The sequence below is a fragment of the Pyrgilauda ruficollis genome, unplaced genomic scaffold (assembly GCF_017590135.1).
Source record: "Pyrgilauda ruficollis isolate IOZ18807 unplaced genomic scaffold, ASM1759013v1 scaffold33, whole genome shotgun sequence".
In the NCBI taxonomy this organism is placed as follows: domain Eukaryota; kingdom Metazoa; phylum Chordata; class Aves; order Passeriformes; family Passeridae; genus Pyrgilauda; species Pyrgilauda ruficollis.
The window spans coordinates 2,546,851-2,561,714 of record NW_024524711.1 but is presented as its reverse complement, the minus strand read 5'-3'; the positions used below and the strand labels follow the sequence as shown (position 1 = coordinate 2,561,714).

The 14,864-nt window shown below is 39.0% G+C and overlaps 1 protein-coding gene across 2 annotated transcripts in view; it reads left to right on the top strand.

Moving 5' to 3' along the window:
• The window catches only part of SLC2A13 (solute carrier family 2 member 13), a 142,480-nt gene that overhangs the window by 110,962 nt on the left and 16,654 nt on the right, over positions 1–14,864 (top strand). For both annotated transcript variants that reach the window (XM_041474649.1, XM_041474648.1), the window contains exon 7: positions 3,019–3,144. In XM_041474649.1, the coding sequence (XP_041330583.1) occupies positions 3,019–3,144 (126 nt within the window). The remainder of the gene's footprint in view (positions 1–3,018; positions 3,145–14,864) is intronic.

The window sequence follows — 14,864 nt, the reverse complement described above, 5'->3', positions numbered from 1 at the left end:
AGTCTTGTCTCTAAAATCTGAAGTCAGAGTCTGATTGTACGGACTCACTATATAGGATGACAGAAAATCCTAGCCCAAACATAAAGGGTTTATAAAGAGCTGTTATTTAACTGTTCAATCTGAAAGACAAACTTCAGAAAAAACATGGAAAGTAGTAATTTTAAGTTATTCAAATTGTTAGGAGTAACTCTGTATAACCTCTGACATTTGGCAGAACATGAAATCCAGCAGCCTTTATTATGCTGAATGCCAGCAGGAAGACCAGTTGGATTTGATGGAGTTAGAGGTCCTTTCCAACCTAAATTATTCTACAATATCCAATAAAGCCAGAGGATCAGCTGAACCAGCAGCTGTGTAGACAAACACTGGAATCAATACTCAGATCTCTCAGGTTTTTTTCTGGATGGGAGTAGGAATAAATAAGATATCTTGTGCTTCCCACTCGACTGGTTGCTGATACCAGCACTACATGGGGTTGTGTGGAGTTATCCAGCAGGATGGAGCAGACAGTGCAAATTCAGCTCTGCTGTTCATCTCTGCATTGATTCTTGTGCAGACACTGAGGGAAACCAGGAGGTGTCCAGTCCCTGTCCTGTCCTCTGCTGGTAACACCATCAAGATGACACTAATCACTGTGTCTTTTTTGAAATTCATGTTGCTTACAGGCACTTTGAAAACATCATTTCAGTGGAAAATGTTCTATAGTTTGAAAATCTTATGTCAAAATCCTGTTTGATTTAATGAGATTCTTTTTAATATAAGAAAATATCTTAATTTTATACATTTTTTTATTATTATTGCATACTTGAACACATTGGTGATTTATAAAAATGTTTTCATTCACTTGCAGTCTTCTGTTCTGTAAACTCTTGGTTACTGCCCATTGATGTACTAATATCAATGTAACAAAATGCAACTAAGTCTCACTACTGTAATTGTGGTATTGGCCTTTCCTTTGAAAATTGCTAACTGCGGAATTACAATTTTCTCATTATCTTTGCAAGAGAAGAAATGTTTACTACAATTAGGTAAAATGATTGACTTTTACCTGGAAGTTTTGTTTCATCTCCAATGTAAAAATATTTTAAATATTTCTATATCTCAATTAAGAGCAGATTTAATGCAGCTTTCCTAGTTAAAAACCCCCCCAACTGTTTAGACTGGAATTTGACCAATCAGTTAAGCAGATGAAGGTGTGTTTAAAATAGATTTATATTCTAAATGTAGACAACATAGAAATTCTGCAGTAATTTAATCATTTAGAAAGAACACAATAGCAAAGAGTACACTTTTCTGAAACTTGGGAGAAATAGGAAAATCCAAATGAATACATTTTCTTAACACAATGCAAGCCCATTTTTTGCCATCTGCCATATGAGTCTGCCTTATAATTCTTTTAGAAACACTATAATACAAAGAGTTTGAATAACTAGATTTTAAGCATATACTTTCAGACTTTTTATGTCCATATAATCTGCTTTGCTGTTTTGGTTTCTTGAGACTTTGTTATAGTTACTTCTACTTTTTCTCATAATGATTAAGTAGTTTAAGCAAGGTATCCCTTAATTCAAAGTCCTTCTTGTGATAAAGATACACACTCAGAAAATATTATTTCCTTGGTTTTGTTGTTACAGGATGTTAAAGGTACTTTGGTCACCTTAATTATATGCTTCCAGATGTTGCATTTCAAAGTGGAATTTTATTTTCAGATTTCCAGGCTCACTCTATGTTTTACAGTAGCTAATTCTTTCTAATTTTTACTGCCTAAAGTTATCCCTTAGATATTCAGGGGCTTTACTGGTGAAAACGTGTCTGAATCTAAAATGGCTTCCAAGGAAAATAAATACCTGTGTAGTTTAACCACAGGAGCAATGAGTGAGTGCTTGCAAGGCTTTGTGCCAGCAGCTTTCAGGTAACTTGCAGTGCATGGGGAGCTTTGGATGCCATTGTAGCTCACATACCTGCATCCCCATCAGGCAGATTTTAGAGAGAGATTTTGGACTGGCTCCTCAGTGAAGTATCTGTAGGGCCCTTGGTGTCTGAGCTGCCAGTAGAGTCAGTGGGGATGTGGTCAGTGCAGCCAAGGGTATCCAGAGAACAGTTTTGCTGTCTAGTCCCTTGAGCAGCTAACAGAATGGCATTGAGGAAACTTTGCCTGAATGTCAGCAACTCCTGCTTGTTGGGACTCCCAAGGAAATCAGAGACATCTGTACAGAGCTGGAAAGTGCATGGGAATAACCTGCAAGAGCACTGCACACTCTGCAGTGACAGGTAAGGGGTAGATGGGATATTTTTGGGCACTAGATGCCTGTATGTGAATTGCCTCCACTGACATAATGACTCCTTCCATCAAATGTAGTGGAAATTCAGGTGCTGAGACACGAGGTATTGTGGTCTCTGACTGACTCACATCCATAGATGCCCACATTCTAGTTTGGTTGTTGGGTGTGGTGTATGATAGGACAAGGGGGAATTACTTCAAACTGAAATACAGTGTTTAGATTAGACATTGGGAAGAAATCCTTTTATTGTGAGGGTAGTAAGTCACTGAAGCAGTTTCCCAGAGAACTTTTGGGTGACTCATTTCTGGAACTATTCAAGGCCAGGTTGGATCAGGCTCTGAGCAGCCTGGTCTAGTAAAAGGTGTCCCAGCCCATGGCAGGGGGTGTTGGAACTTGATGATCTTTAAGGTCCCTTCCATCTCAAACCATTCCGTGATTATATGATGGTTCTTTTTCTTCAACTCCAATCTGTCTTTTTTCAATTTAAATTTATTCTGTGAATGAATTCTCCTACAGCCTGATCAGGTATCACAGGGTAGATGCAGATGGACTACCAAAATGTGTTACAGAAGAGGTTTAAAGCAATATGTGATACTTTTTGGAGAACTTACTGGTCTTGTCTCCAACACTGACAACTTAGCTATGTGCCTTCTAAGATTTAGTAGGAGGTGCTGTTGGTTTTGACATCCTCAAATGAATGAAGTGTTGCTTAAGTACTTATTTTTTTCTCTTTCAGTTATTGCAATGGATGTATGTTAGATCCAGACTGTGGTCTCTGCTACAAATTGAATAAATCAAGTGTTGTTGAGTCCTCATGCATTCCTGTTGACAAACACTCTACAATGAAGGCAGCTTGGGGCAGGTATGTCACTTGTCAAGATTTTTTAGCCTTGTGCTCTACAGAGAGTGTATTTTATGCTATTGAGACAATATGCTAACAATGCTAACAATTTTGCTTTTACAGGAAGTTTTAAATTCTTAAGATGTTCAGGAAGAAGAAAATAACTTGGCATTGTCAAAAATGGGTGATTACTTCCTAACAATAAATTAAAGCCTTGACCCTGATGTGTGCAGCCCTTTTGGTGTAGTCTGTCACTTAGGAAGCATGGCAAAAGTACACTAGAAGTGAGGAAAATTACCTTTTCTTAATGTTTTTCATTCATTTGAAATGGCACATTCCTTAATTATGTACTTAAAGCCCTCTGAAGTAATTTTCTTTTAAAATGCATTAATTAAACCACGCTTTTAATATTGGCCTACCAAAGAGACAATTAGCTCAGCTGAACAAACTAAAATTAGCAAAATCTGAAAAGTTCAAAGTGTCAAAAGCATGGGGTTTGGCCACAGATTTCTGTGGTTCTGTGCCTGAAGGGGGTGTCATGCCATATGTTGCCCTTGATGTAAAAACGTGTGCATTCATAGGTGCAACTGCAAGATATATCACACCTCTTTCTTAAGCAGCACAAAATTTCCTGTGAAGTCACAGCAACCTTCAAGTTTTCTGAAGTACTGACTATTCCTAAGGAAGAGCTTTGTGATTTGGAACACTGTCTTGTAGAGGCTTTATGAATATTTAGTAATGAGTAGGGCTTGGATTAGGGTTTAGAATGGTTCAGAGGCACAAGGGAATTATGTAATTACTTCTGAGAAAACCACCTCAACATAATTCATCTCAGCCACCCACACACCATGAACACACTTAAGGGATAGGCAAAGGTTTGTGTGGTCGTTTGGGCCTCTTTTTTTTTTTATTATTTTTTTATTAACTTTCTTACGTATTTCTCAGAATTTAAACCAAACTGTCTCAAAGGCACTGAGTCATATTGGACAGAGGTTGAAAAGCATGAAAATATCTACTCATTGTAGGATCATTAATTTCAAATTACTCTAAAATTGTCCTAGAAATTAATTACAGGCCTAGAAATTAATTACAGGTGGAGAAAAGAGAAGCTTAAATTTTTTGTAATCCTAATTTAAAAGCGCTGTGATCATTTTGGGGTTATTACAGTTAATAAATAACTGTGAAAACTATAAAATCTCACCTGACCTGCTTGTTCTGTGAGTAACTTCAATGTCACATTATGGAATATACCTTGCATATTGCCTGACACCCTGATGTGATCTGCAGCATGTGGACTCTCATATTTGTAAGGTAACAGATGTCTCTTTATATTCCAAGTCAACATTCATTTCCTATATGTTGTAGCTTTAAGTATCTTGTCTGTAATTAGCAGACTCATACTAGAATGCAGAAAGACATACATGCAAACAAAAACTTGTTATGAATAATTGATAGATAAAATTGAACTTTATTTTATTAGCCAGTGCTATTGTGTAGCGCAGTAAATGTGGTCATAAGCAATTATTTCATATTCATGATTCCATCTCATGTAGACTCTTTGCTGTAGAGCCTACTAGAGCAAATTAGATAGGGAAGAATAAATATTTCCTTTTCATATTGCAAAATGCACACTTTCCTTGTGCAAGAATTCCATACCATGAGGACCCTGCTTAAAATCCTTCAAAAGGAAATGAAACAATTTTGTATATGTTATACTGGTAGTCACCACTGTGAAAGTCCTGCCTAAAGATGGAAAATGAATAAAATATCCACGTTTCTTTTTCTAAATATTCATCACCATTTCTAGTGTTTATTTCATTAATCTCTCTCTTGCCTCTCCCTGGTCTGTGTAGTCAGGCAGTTTTCAAAAAGCTCATTCTTCAGGCTGTGCAATGTCAGGTGGTGCCTTCTGTGCCTTCCAAGCCCTGTGGAAGAGGGAAGCATTTTGCCTTCTTTTCCTTTTGCTCCTTCTCTTCGCAGATATGAGTATTTCTGCTTACTGGCCCAGGGGAATCCCCACAGAGTTTTGTTTCCAAGGGCTCACATTCACACATCACCCTTCAGCTCCATTTGCTCAAATCCTGAGTCTGCTTTACAGCAAAATCAGTCCCACAAATCCATAGGATTTCCCTGCCAAGGGATGATTGCTGCTGGGAAAACAGCACAGTTCCATCCCCAGTTGAGTCTCAGAGCAGCCAGGGGCATCTGTATCTTCCCTGGCAGCACAGGGAGAGCAAGTGCCTGAGACAGACTAACAGCACTGGGGAAGGAAATTGCAGACCTGTCTTTCACAAAGTTACTTTGTCACAAGCTAGATATACAGGGGCTATTACTTTAAAAATATGCATGGCATTATGGTGATCAGAAAGTAGTATAATAATTGGAGAGATGATTTTGTGAGTTTTGGACAGCTGATAGCTGTAATTATCAGCAGCCTCTTTTGTAACTCTTGTGTATCCTGATGGCTTCATGCATCCGGTATTAGATGAATGAGTTTAAATGGCTTAAAACCTCCAGGGTTGCGCTTGGCTCATGGAAAATCTATTTTGCCATTAATTTTGCTCAGGAGAGAAGAAATTTGTTTCTGAGCTATTTGTTTGGGACTTGTTGGACCTCAGATGTCTGAGCATTAGCAGAAGCAGCAGCTCTCATGATGTTGATTAAGGAGTTAGAAAAACAGCTTCTCCTGGACTCAGGCTGCCAGTGTCGTGCAGAGCATTTTACTGCTGCTGTGACCGCATCTTGTTTATGATTTTCCTGCTGGAAAGCTGGGAGCTGCAGCCATCTGAACCCCGACTGTCCTGACATTTACTCAGGGGCTTATCTACTCCTGATGGTAACCTGCCACCAAGGTGAGAGAAGCACTGACAGAGAAGGCCTTGTCATGTATTTTATAAAGTTCTCTGCAGCCATGCAGACTGACAGAAAACTTCTGTTTGTGTATTTATAGCTTTGCACTGTTTTCCACTGTTGGTCCCAAGGTGTTTCAATAGCACTGATGTAGTGGGCAATGCTTTGATTGTTACCGTACAATAGTGTAATACATTTTATTTCCAAGACATTTCCCCAGTGCCAGCCAGGTGTACTGGATACCACCTCCATTGTTAATTGCATTTGTTTGGTTATGGTATGTTCTACATTGAGAAGTTCTGGGGAGGGGAGGGAAGAGAGCAGAGATTTCAGTCTCCTGTGGCTGCCAGCAAGACTGTTTATGTTGCTGTGGTTGTCATAGAAACCCAGGGAGACAATTAAAGCATCCACATATTTTTCAAGAAGAATATAGCATTTGGGTTCTGTTGAATGTTGGAAACTCAGTGGCTGGCAGTGGCCCTGGGGAGAGGGACTGCGCAGGAATAAATCTGACCAAGTCCAAGTCAGAGTCAAGCATGATGGGTGATGTGCAAAGGGTGTGCCTGTAAGATCATGCATGTACCACAAGCAGTAGAGATGTATTTTTCATTATTTAATCAGTTACATAAGTGTGACTGGTATTAGAATAACACAGAGAGGAGTGTCTTGCCCAGGGCACCAGCCCAGGCAGGTGCTTTGCTGCCTTTGGTATTTCTGAACCAGTTAACAAAATAGCTGTTGACATGCAAATCTTTCTGCCTCCAGCTCTGCCCAGGGACACATAAAGGATGGTTCTAAGACAGTGAGCAAGAATATTCTTAAATTATTTACTTTGTAGTAAAAGAAGAAGAGCTGTATCTTTTCCTTCAGTGAGGTCTCAACGGTTCTGCATTGGGACTCTGTTTTCCAAGATTTAGAGAAGTTTTGCATATAGCAGTAGCTCAGAAAGCCTTGCAGTTCAATTCTTCATGAACATTGAATTATGAAATCCCCATGAACTTAATAAAAAGCAAGATCTCACTTGTACAGATGGGGTTGCAATGGGAAGGTTCCCATATGAAGCTCAGGTGGCACAAGAGAGGTCATGGGCAGGGTCCCTCTCTCAGCCAGGACAAAATGTAGAGGTGATTGCTTCCAGGGCTGTGCTTTCTGAACACAACCCAAAATCCAGGGGCTTTCCCCACAACTACAATTACTCCCACAGTACTCAGAGAAATTTCTCTCTTGAAATTTCTCTGTGTGTAATTGCAATCAATACTCTTAAAGGTCAGCCAAGAATGAAGAAACTTTAAATTGCATTACTACCCTTACAGTTGAAAGAACAACTGCAAGGGAAGGAGGTACTTACAGTGCCTTGATGTGACATTAACCTTGACATGAGTATGTTGTCAAGACGACAGCAGGCCCACAACTGAGCTGAAACGCTCTCATGAGCAACTCTGAGCAATCTTCCTCTGGAGAGAATGATGTTGATTTTATACAGTAAACAATTATGAAGAAATAATAACATCACCATCAGATCAGAGACAAGCCTAGAGCCATCCTGTCCACACAATTAGCTGGCAGGTCTCCAGAGTCCCCAAAGGAGAATGATTTGGAACAGAAATCTATAAAGAGAGAGGAGCTGGCTGATTTGCTGTTTTCAGCCATTTTTATTAATTTTGTTAGAGGAACATCTCCGTGCCAGGGGAGTTTAATGTTTCATGGAGAATCCTGCTTTTCTTAATATAAAGAAGCACTCCCCTCTCTGAGGACAGTCACTGCAAAGGCAGGAGAGCAGAAGAGCTCTGTCTTTGGGAAGCTCTGTTTTCCTTTAGCCAGTGCTCTCCTGGGCATCTTCCTTCCCTGTAAAATTAATGGCATGTTAACAGATGCTCAGTAATGCTGTTATGTTTCACTGTGTGCCTGTTGCTCATATCTGCTGGTTTGCTGGGGGGTTTAAATGTGTCTTGGAAACCTGTTTGGGGGAAAAGTGGGTTTGAATTGCCTGTGCAGTGAGAGGAAGCAGGTCAGGCAGGCTGTCAAACCCTCTTTCCCAGCTTCAGAAGTGTGCCTAATGACCTTGGCATTTGAGCCTGGATGCTAACTAGATTCCACTGGTTAGAAAAAATAAATTCATGGGAGTTCATTAGCTGGATTCTCAGACAACAGATTAGGTTGTGTCCAACAGGGGATATGCCCGTGTCTGTCACAGCCTCGAGAGTATTCTGGGGAGCTTTACACTCATGCAGCACTACCTGTTGTCTAATGCATAGCAGATGAGACTCTTAAAATTATTAGAATACTTTTTTTTTTTTGTAAGAACATTAGATTTTTCTAAAAATACCATTTTACTTTTGCCCCTTGTAGATAAAAACAGACATGTGGGTTCATTGTACTTGTTTTGCATCATCAGATACATTTGTAAAAGTTCCTGTGACTGCTTTACTAATATAAAAAGAATGTATGTGCATATTTACACATTTGAAGACTGAGAATCTGTTTTCAGTACGTCATGGGAAGCAGCATTACAGACCTTTGCTGTTACCACAGAAAGATTAGCCCCAGAGCAATCTTTCAGGAATTAAGTATTCTGCTGTCCATAGGTAGACGTGGCTTGTTTTGTCATGCAGAAAGAAATCTTCTATTGCTAGAAGATTTTGTTGCTGAAATGATTATTTGAAGCCTTTCGACAAGGGTCTGCATTGAAAATTCATGCTTAACTCAGCAGTAATTAGAAGAGAAACTAGTATTTCTCTTATCAAGTAGTCAGATCAATAGATGAAGGTTATACATAGGATTATGGTTCTCATATTTACCATGTAAAAATGATAGTAGAGGGAGTAAATGATTCAGGAAAGTAACAGGATCAAGAGAATATTCACATCTGCATGCATGTTGGCAGCACTCAGTAGAGTTGTGGTTATAACCAGTAGTCTTAGAGAAATCTCTTTATGAACAATATGGTAAATGTTGGCTAAATTGAAATATTCATAACCAGTAGGAATCAGAACATAAAATGCCCCCTCTCTGCCTCAATGTTGTTTAGAAAAGAAAATCAAGATATATGCAGGATTGTATTCTGATTATCTTCCCCAGTGCTAGTAAGTATGAAAACCTGGAGCAGCTGGGTGGCAGGGTGCAATCCTGTTTGTCTTGTTTCATTTGGAGTATGTACTTCAGCACAATAATATCTAATATATGTTAGTGAGTTGTGCGAAAACAGAAATTAAAAGAAGATCTGAAACTGATTACAGTCTTTGTCAGCCAAAGTCCAAGGCACGAGGTCTTTCCTGGGAGGAGGTTATCAGACACGTAATCACAGTCTAATGGCTGCATATACCAGTGTGATTTGTAAAAGGGATGTAGAAGAGGAACTTAAGAAATCTCATATGCATATTTTAAAGCCATTTCTGCTAACTGGTAAGAGCAAAGACGAATAATAGAAGGATAAAATAATGTAGAATACTGTGTCCTTAATCCTTGATTAGCCTGTCTTATTGGGGAGCAGGAGTAGGTACTAAAATAAGTGGAATTTTTATGTTCAGATCCTTTCAACCACTCTTCCTGCTCAAATCTTTTAGATATCACACTTTAAAATTATTTTAAAAGAAAATTATTTCATGGTGGAGCTGAAAACCATAATAAGCTCCTTTTAAGCATATATAAAGATGGTGAAATCTATATATGTACTGAAATATTGTAAGGGTGTAATTACATAATTGAGGGTGGAATTTTATTTATAACTTTAATAGGAGATAGTCTTGTCTTTTTTTTAAACTGTTTAACTTGCTAAAGAGAGAAGACATTTTTTTAGTTATTCTTATAACATAATTATATTTTCATTTAATGCCTGTACAAATAAAATACTTTGTATATTGTAGCTGCATTTTAGGTCTAAAATAATGACCAGGGGAACTCAATAATCTAAACTGAAACTGTTTACATTTCTTTCAGTTATTACTTAGGAATTACTATTAATAGCTCTTACACAATATTTCTACTCAACCAGTGGCAAATTCTGGATGTTTGTAAAGCCTTGTTATGAAGTGAATGTGTTCTGACTGGGAAATGCTTAGTTTTTATACTGAAGGCAGAATTTATTTGTTGGAGACACCCAGCACAAAATAGGATTTTAAAGCAGGGCTGGTTAGTTTGAAACATCGTATGTACATTTGTTCTCTACCCATTCCTTTTTATTGCTGCTAAACATGCTTCTGGATCTTACTCCAGGCTACTGGTTAGAAGGCATTCTGGCAGGGAATGCCAGCTGCTATTTGGGTTACTTGGTACAGCTACTTCAGATGCTGGCATTGAGGTAATTGGAATATAAAAACAAAAGTGGCCCTTGAGCTATAACATTATCTATCAAATGCTGGTGTCTGGAAAAAATTGTGTTATTTAAATGAAAAAATATTTGAGTCAGTGTTCTTCATTTTAAATGTGGTCCAAAGAAGAAGATGGTGTGGTGTTCAAAATTTAAATATACATCTGCTGAAGAGGCAAGCCTTCAGCTTTTTTCATCCATTCTCTGGTCAGCTGAAGAGAACTAAAAATACTAAACTAAAAGGAAAATACTCTTGTCCCCTGTTTAAAAAGCATGTTTGCTCCTAGCTGACAAAGGAGATAGGAAAGCAAAGGAGAAAAAAATGCCAGCGTGTACGAGAGAATTGTCAGTCTCCCGTCAGCGTGCTCAGAGCATGAGGATAATTCCTGCAGCTTTTCTCTCTGCCTCATGAAATGCACGTTGGAGAGTCTTTTACTGCCCACAGGAGCTGCTGCTGGTCAGCTTCTGCAGCTGCCCATCCTCCCGGGAGGGGTGCAGAGCCCCCCGTGCCTCCCTCGGGGCAGAGCGCAGCCCAGCCGGGCTCTGCCAGCCGGGGCATCCCAGAGGGACGGGCAGGGAGCTGAGAGGGGGATCTCCCCTCTGCCTTGAGCCCAGCAAAGGCACCTCACTCGTGTTTGGGAGCGTGTGGGTTTTTTGTCTGAGGGGGGAATTTCTAATGGTTGTTTTTCACATTTATTTGGTTACTGACTCTGAAGTTTGAATTTAAATAAAAATAATTTGTGAAGACTGGCTCAGCAGATTCCTTTAGGCTTGTACACTGTGAAATGGATTTACTAAAATTAAGTTTTCTCTGTTTGGAGGGTGGAAAATATTTTGGAAAGACCCATGTGGTAAAGGATTTTTACTGATAAAGACCATTCAACAGGGCTGAACCCAGACTTCCATACAGCAGCTTGTACTTTTAACAGCATCCCTAATGCACATTTTACATCCCTTTATTCCATTATAAATAATGTATAATTATAAGTATAAATTATAAGTGATTCTCCAATAATCACAACATGGGATGCAGTAAAATTTTCATATCTTCACTTCTTAAAAGAATTCAGTTTTTGGGGATTTTTTTTATTTTTTATTTTTTTTGCTTTTGAGGGAAAATAAATCAACACATGTCTGTAGTAGGGCTGTTGAATAACTCAACATGCTTGATGAGTTTAAGTCGTAGAAATTACAGTATGTGCTGTCTGCACGTGTGGTTCATTTCCTTGAGAATGGAGGCAGTAACATCAATCCCTCACTGGCACAAGATGAACTGGAGTTATTGATTCCTTTGATTTAAAGTCGTGACCTTACTTTAACCCAGCTCCTTGGTTAGTACAGGCCAGGGGGTGGGCAGTCTGTGAGGTAGCAGGTCTTACTTCTCAAAGCAGCACTTCGGGCATTTCTTCCTCCTTGCAGGATGCACAGACTCCCTTTTGCCCTGTAGCTTTCCACAGCTGTCACATTGGCTTTGCATAGATCATAGGAAGGGATGAGTTTGAGGTTCTGCGTGATTATTGAGTTCTTCAGACCTGTGATTCAGGTGGGCTGTGTTCCCATTTAGCATATTTTCTTGGAAAAATAACTATTGTTAAAAAGCACTTGTTTATGTAAAACTCTTTTTAGGTGTCAGAGGCCATGGAAGATAGATGGATACTTTGATTTCTGCTTAGTTCTTCAACAGTCACATCCCAGACTATTGAGTTGCATATAAAAATGAAGACTTTGGTACCCAAAGTCCATAAATTTCATAAACCAGAGATAATGAAACCACTTACCATATATGTATTTTATAAAATTCATTAGATGAGGCATGGGTATTGCACCTGCATGCACAAATCACAGCAGAGCTATGTTAAGTGCTCGCTCTCACAAATCAGGCATGAAATAATTATCTTGTTTTAAGTGTTCTTAGAGCCTTAGGGCTCAATTTTCAGCTACAACATTAATGATTTGCAGTGAATTTTAGGGCTGACAGCAGAGGAATCTTCTTTGGAGAGCTCTGTTGGGTGATTTAATTCAGAGCCTCCCCGGTACAGCAGGGATGGGTGTGGATGCAGTGCTTCATTTCTCTTCTGAAACAGGTTTCTCTGAGCTTTTTAGGGCAGAGCTATTGCCACCTACTGGAATCAGGGAAAAGCTCTGCTTAAAAAACACTGTTCCATCATCTATTTAAAACAACGAATGCAAGATCTCAAGTATTGTCTGGTTAGATTTCAGTTGTGATGGCAAACAGTTGCTGGCAGTATTTAAAATGTAATATTTGCGTCTAAATTGCTGTTACAGAAAACGAGTGTCACACTTCAGTAGTTAGATGGAAGGTTATGGTGGTCAAAATGTTACTGTTAGAACTGTTGAAATATAAACTTTATATGTATGTCAATAACTAGAAATCAAACAGAGCAGGGAAATGCTAAGAAGGCATGTAATATTAATCTCTATTTTAAGCTCCTTGTCCTTATGTGGTCTTTTGTCTCAGATTCAAGCAGAAAAGCAAATTTAGAAAGTCCCCCCACCCCCCCTTTCCTTTTGTTTCAGTAAGAATTTCCAAAGGATTGATACTTTATTCTCTCTTCAGCTCCCATTGAAATGTGTGGTTAACTGAGGTTTTAAGGTATTAACAGCGCTATGGAAAATTCATTCTGCACAGTGCTGGTTTGGCTGGGAGGTACAGGGTCTGCTGCCTGGAGTAAGCAATGAACTATCTGTAAGCCTCAGCAGTGTGCTGCAGACACAGAGCAAACCTAGGCTGTGTTCCATCTGTGGTTTGAGTTTGGGGTTTGGGTGGGATTTGCTTTGTTTTTCTCAACTGAACAATAAAATCTTGCTGTTCCTCGCTAACTTCACATACCAGGTTTCAACATGAAAGTACAGTTTTTGTGGTACCTCTGTCTGTCTAAAACTTTGGGGTACTTAAAGTCATAATTTGGGGTACTTAAAGCCAAACTTTATTGTTTTCTAAAGTGTTTGGAAGTTTTCAGAAAAGAAAAAAGATTGTAATATAGAACCTATTTCATTTGGAGAGTGAACTTCCAGTGAATTGTTCTGAGTTACCTTGATACTAAGTTACAATAACCACTTTGATTTCTTTGGTCTTTAATTACCACTTGGAAATGCTTTTGACAATTGTAACTCCAGGGAAGCTTCTGACATGATGACATTCCTTTGACACTACCACTGGCACATGGTGGACAGCACAAGCATCAATAAATGTTACTTGTAATTTTAAGTAAGAATAGGAAGTCTGGATGGAATTTGTTTAAATCAACTTCAGATGTCTAAAATTGTGACCTTGAGCTGTCTTGTAGTTCCTTGACTAATGGAGTAGAAAATGTTCCTTTTTTTTCCTTTGCAGCTGGTCTTTGCCTGTGTTTTAGAGAATAGATTTTCTTATGCCATGCCAGCAGTTCTTGCAGGCTGTTCTGTTAATATTTCTTCAGTTAATACTAAAATGTTGATACTTATTATTATTGAGCTCTACACTTAGCCTTCCCACCAGTATTCATTGGAGCGATCTGTCTTTATTTAGCATTCAAAAGAGGCAACACCTGGGAGAACTGATATTCTGCAGTGATTAGGCAGCTGGTTGTTATTTCTGATATAACCAAAAGAACTTTGGAAATTATAATAATTAAGAAAATTAAATGTAAATTCAGGTGAAAAAACAAATGAGATTAAACATCAGGTGGATATTTATTTTATGGTAAGCCTGCATGAAATTCCAAAGTGCTGTATTTGACATCATAATCTTCAGACCAGTTTGTTTCAGTAATTTTATTATTGAGTGCCAATGCTGCAATCAGAGAGACTAAGTGCTTTTAAATCTGGAAAGAAAAGCTAGAACTTTTCCTGTCTATTGCCCCAGTTCTGTCAGTAGTTTGCAGTCTCCATCCACAAGCTCTCCAACATGTCAGAGCAGGGATGACCCAGAACTTCCACCAAAAACACAGGAGCAGCAGAAGCTGCAGTTCAGGGAAAGACCAGGAGCACTGAGGTACAGCGAGGGGTCTGCACACAAGTGAAATTCTTACTGAGCCAGTTTACCATGGATGTTCAATGCTAGTCTGTCTTTAACAAAAAGTACTTGAATCTCCTACATTTATAAGCATTTTTGTGCTTATAAAAGAACTCCAACAGAATGAAGCCTGCCTGCCTGTGTGGCAGGAATAGAGTGACTAAATCTGTCTGGATTTTGCTAGAATGCCTCGGGCAGTACAAGTTATCTCTGGCAGCCCCCAAGGTGACTGATAGACACTTTCCAGTTAGTGCTCATCTCTGAAATTCCCCAAAGGTTTGCCTTTCAGAAGACATGGCCAAATCATTAACAAGCACTCCCTCCTTTCAGAGAAGTAGGGGAAGCTGGCAATGACTGGATGAAGCCAGACTGGATGTGCATGCTCACTGCTGAAATGGATTGTTCCAAAAGTGAACTATTTCTGTCTAACCACAGAAAAGCCACTAAGCAATCTTTAAAGCCCACTCTGGGGTCACAGGGAGTCCACAAGCGTTTCTCAACCATGATGGCTGCCAGGAGGGAAATAATAGCTCATTCTGTTTCCAGAATGTCTCTGTGATACCTTTTTGC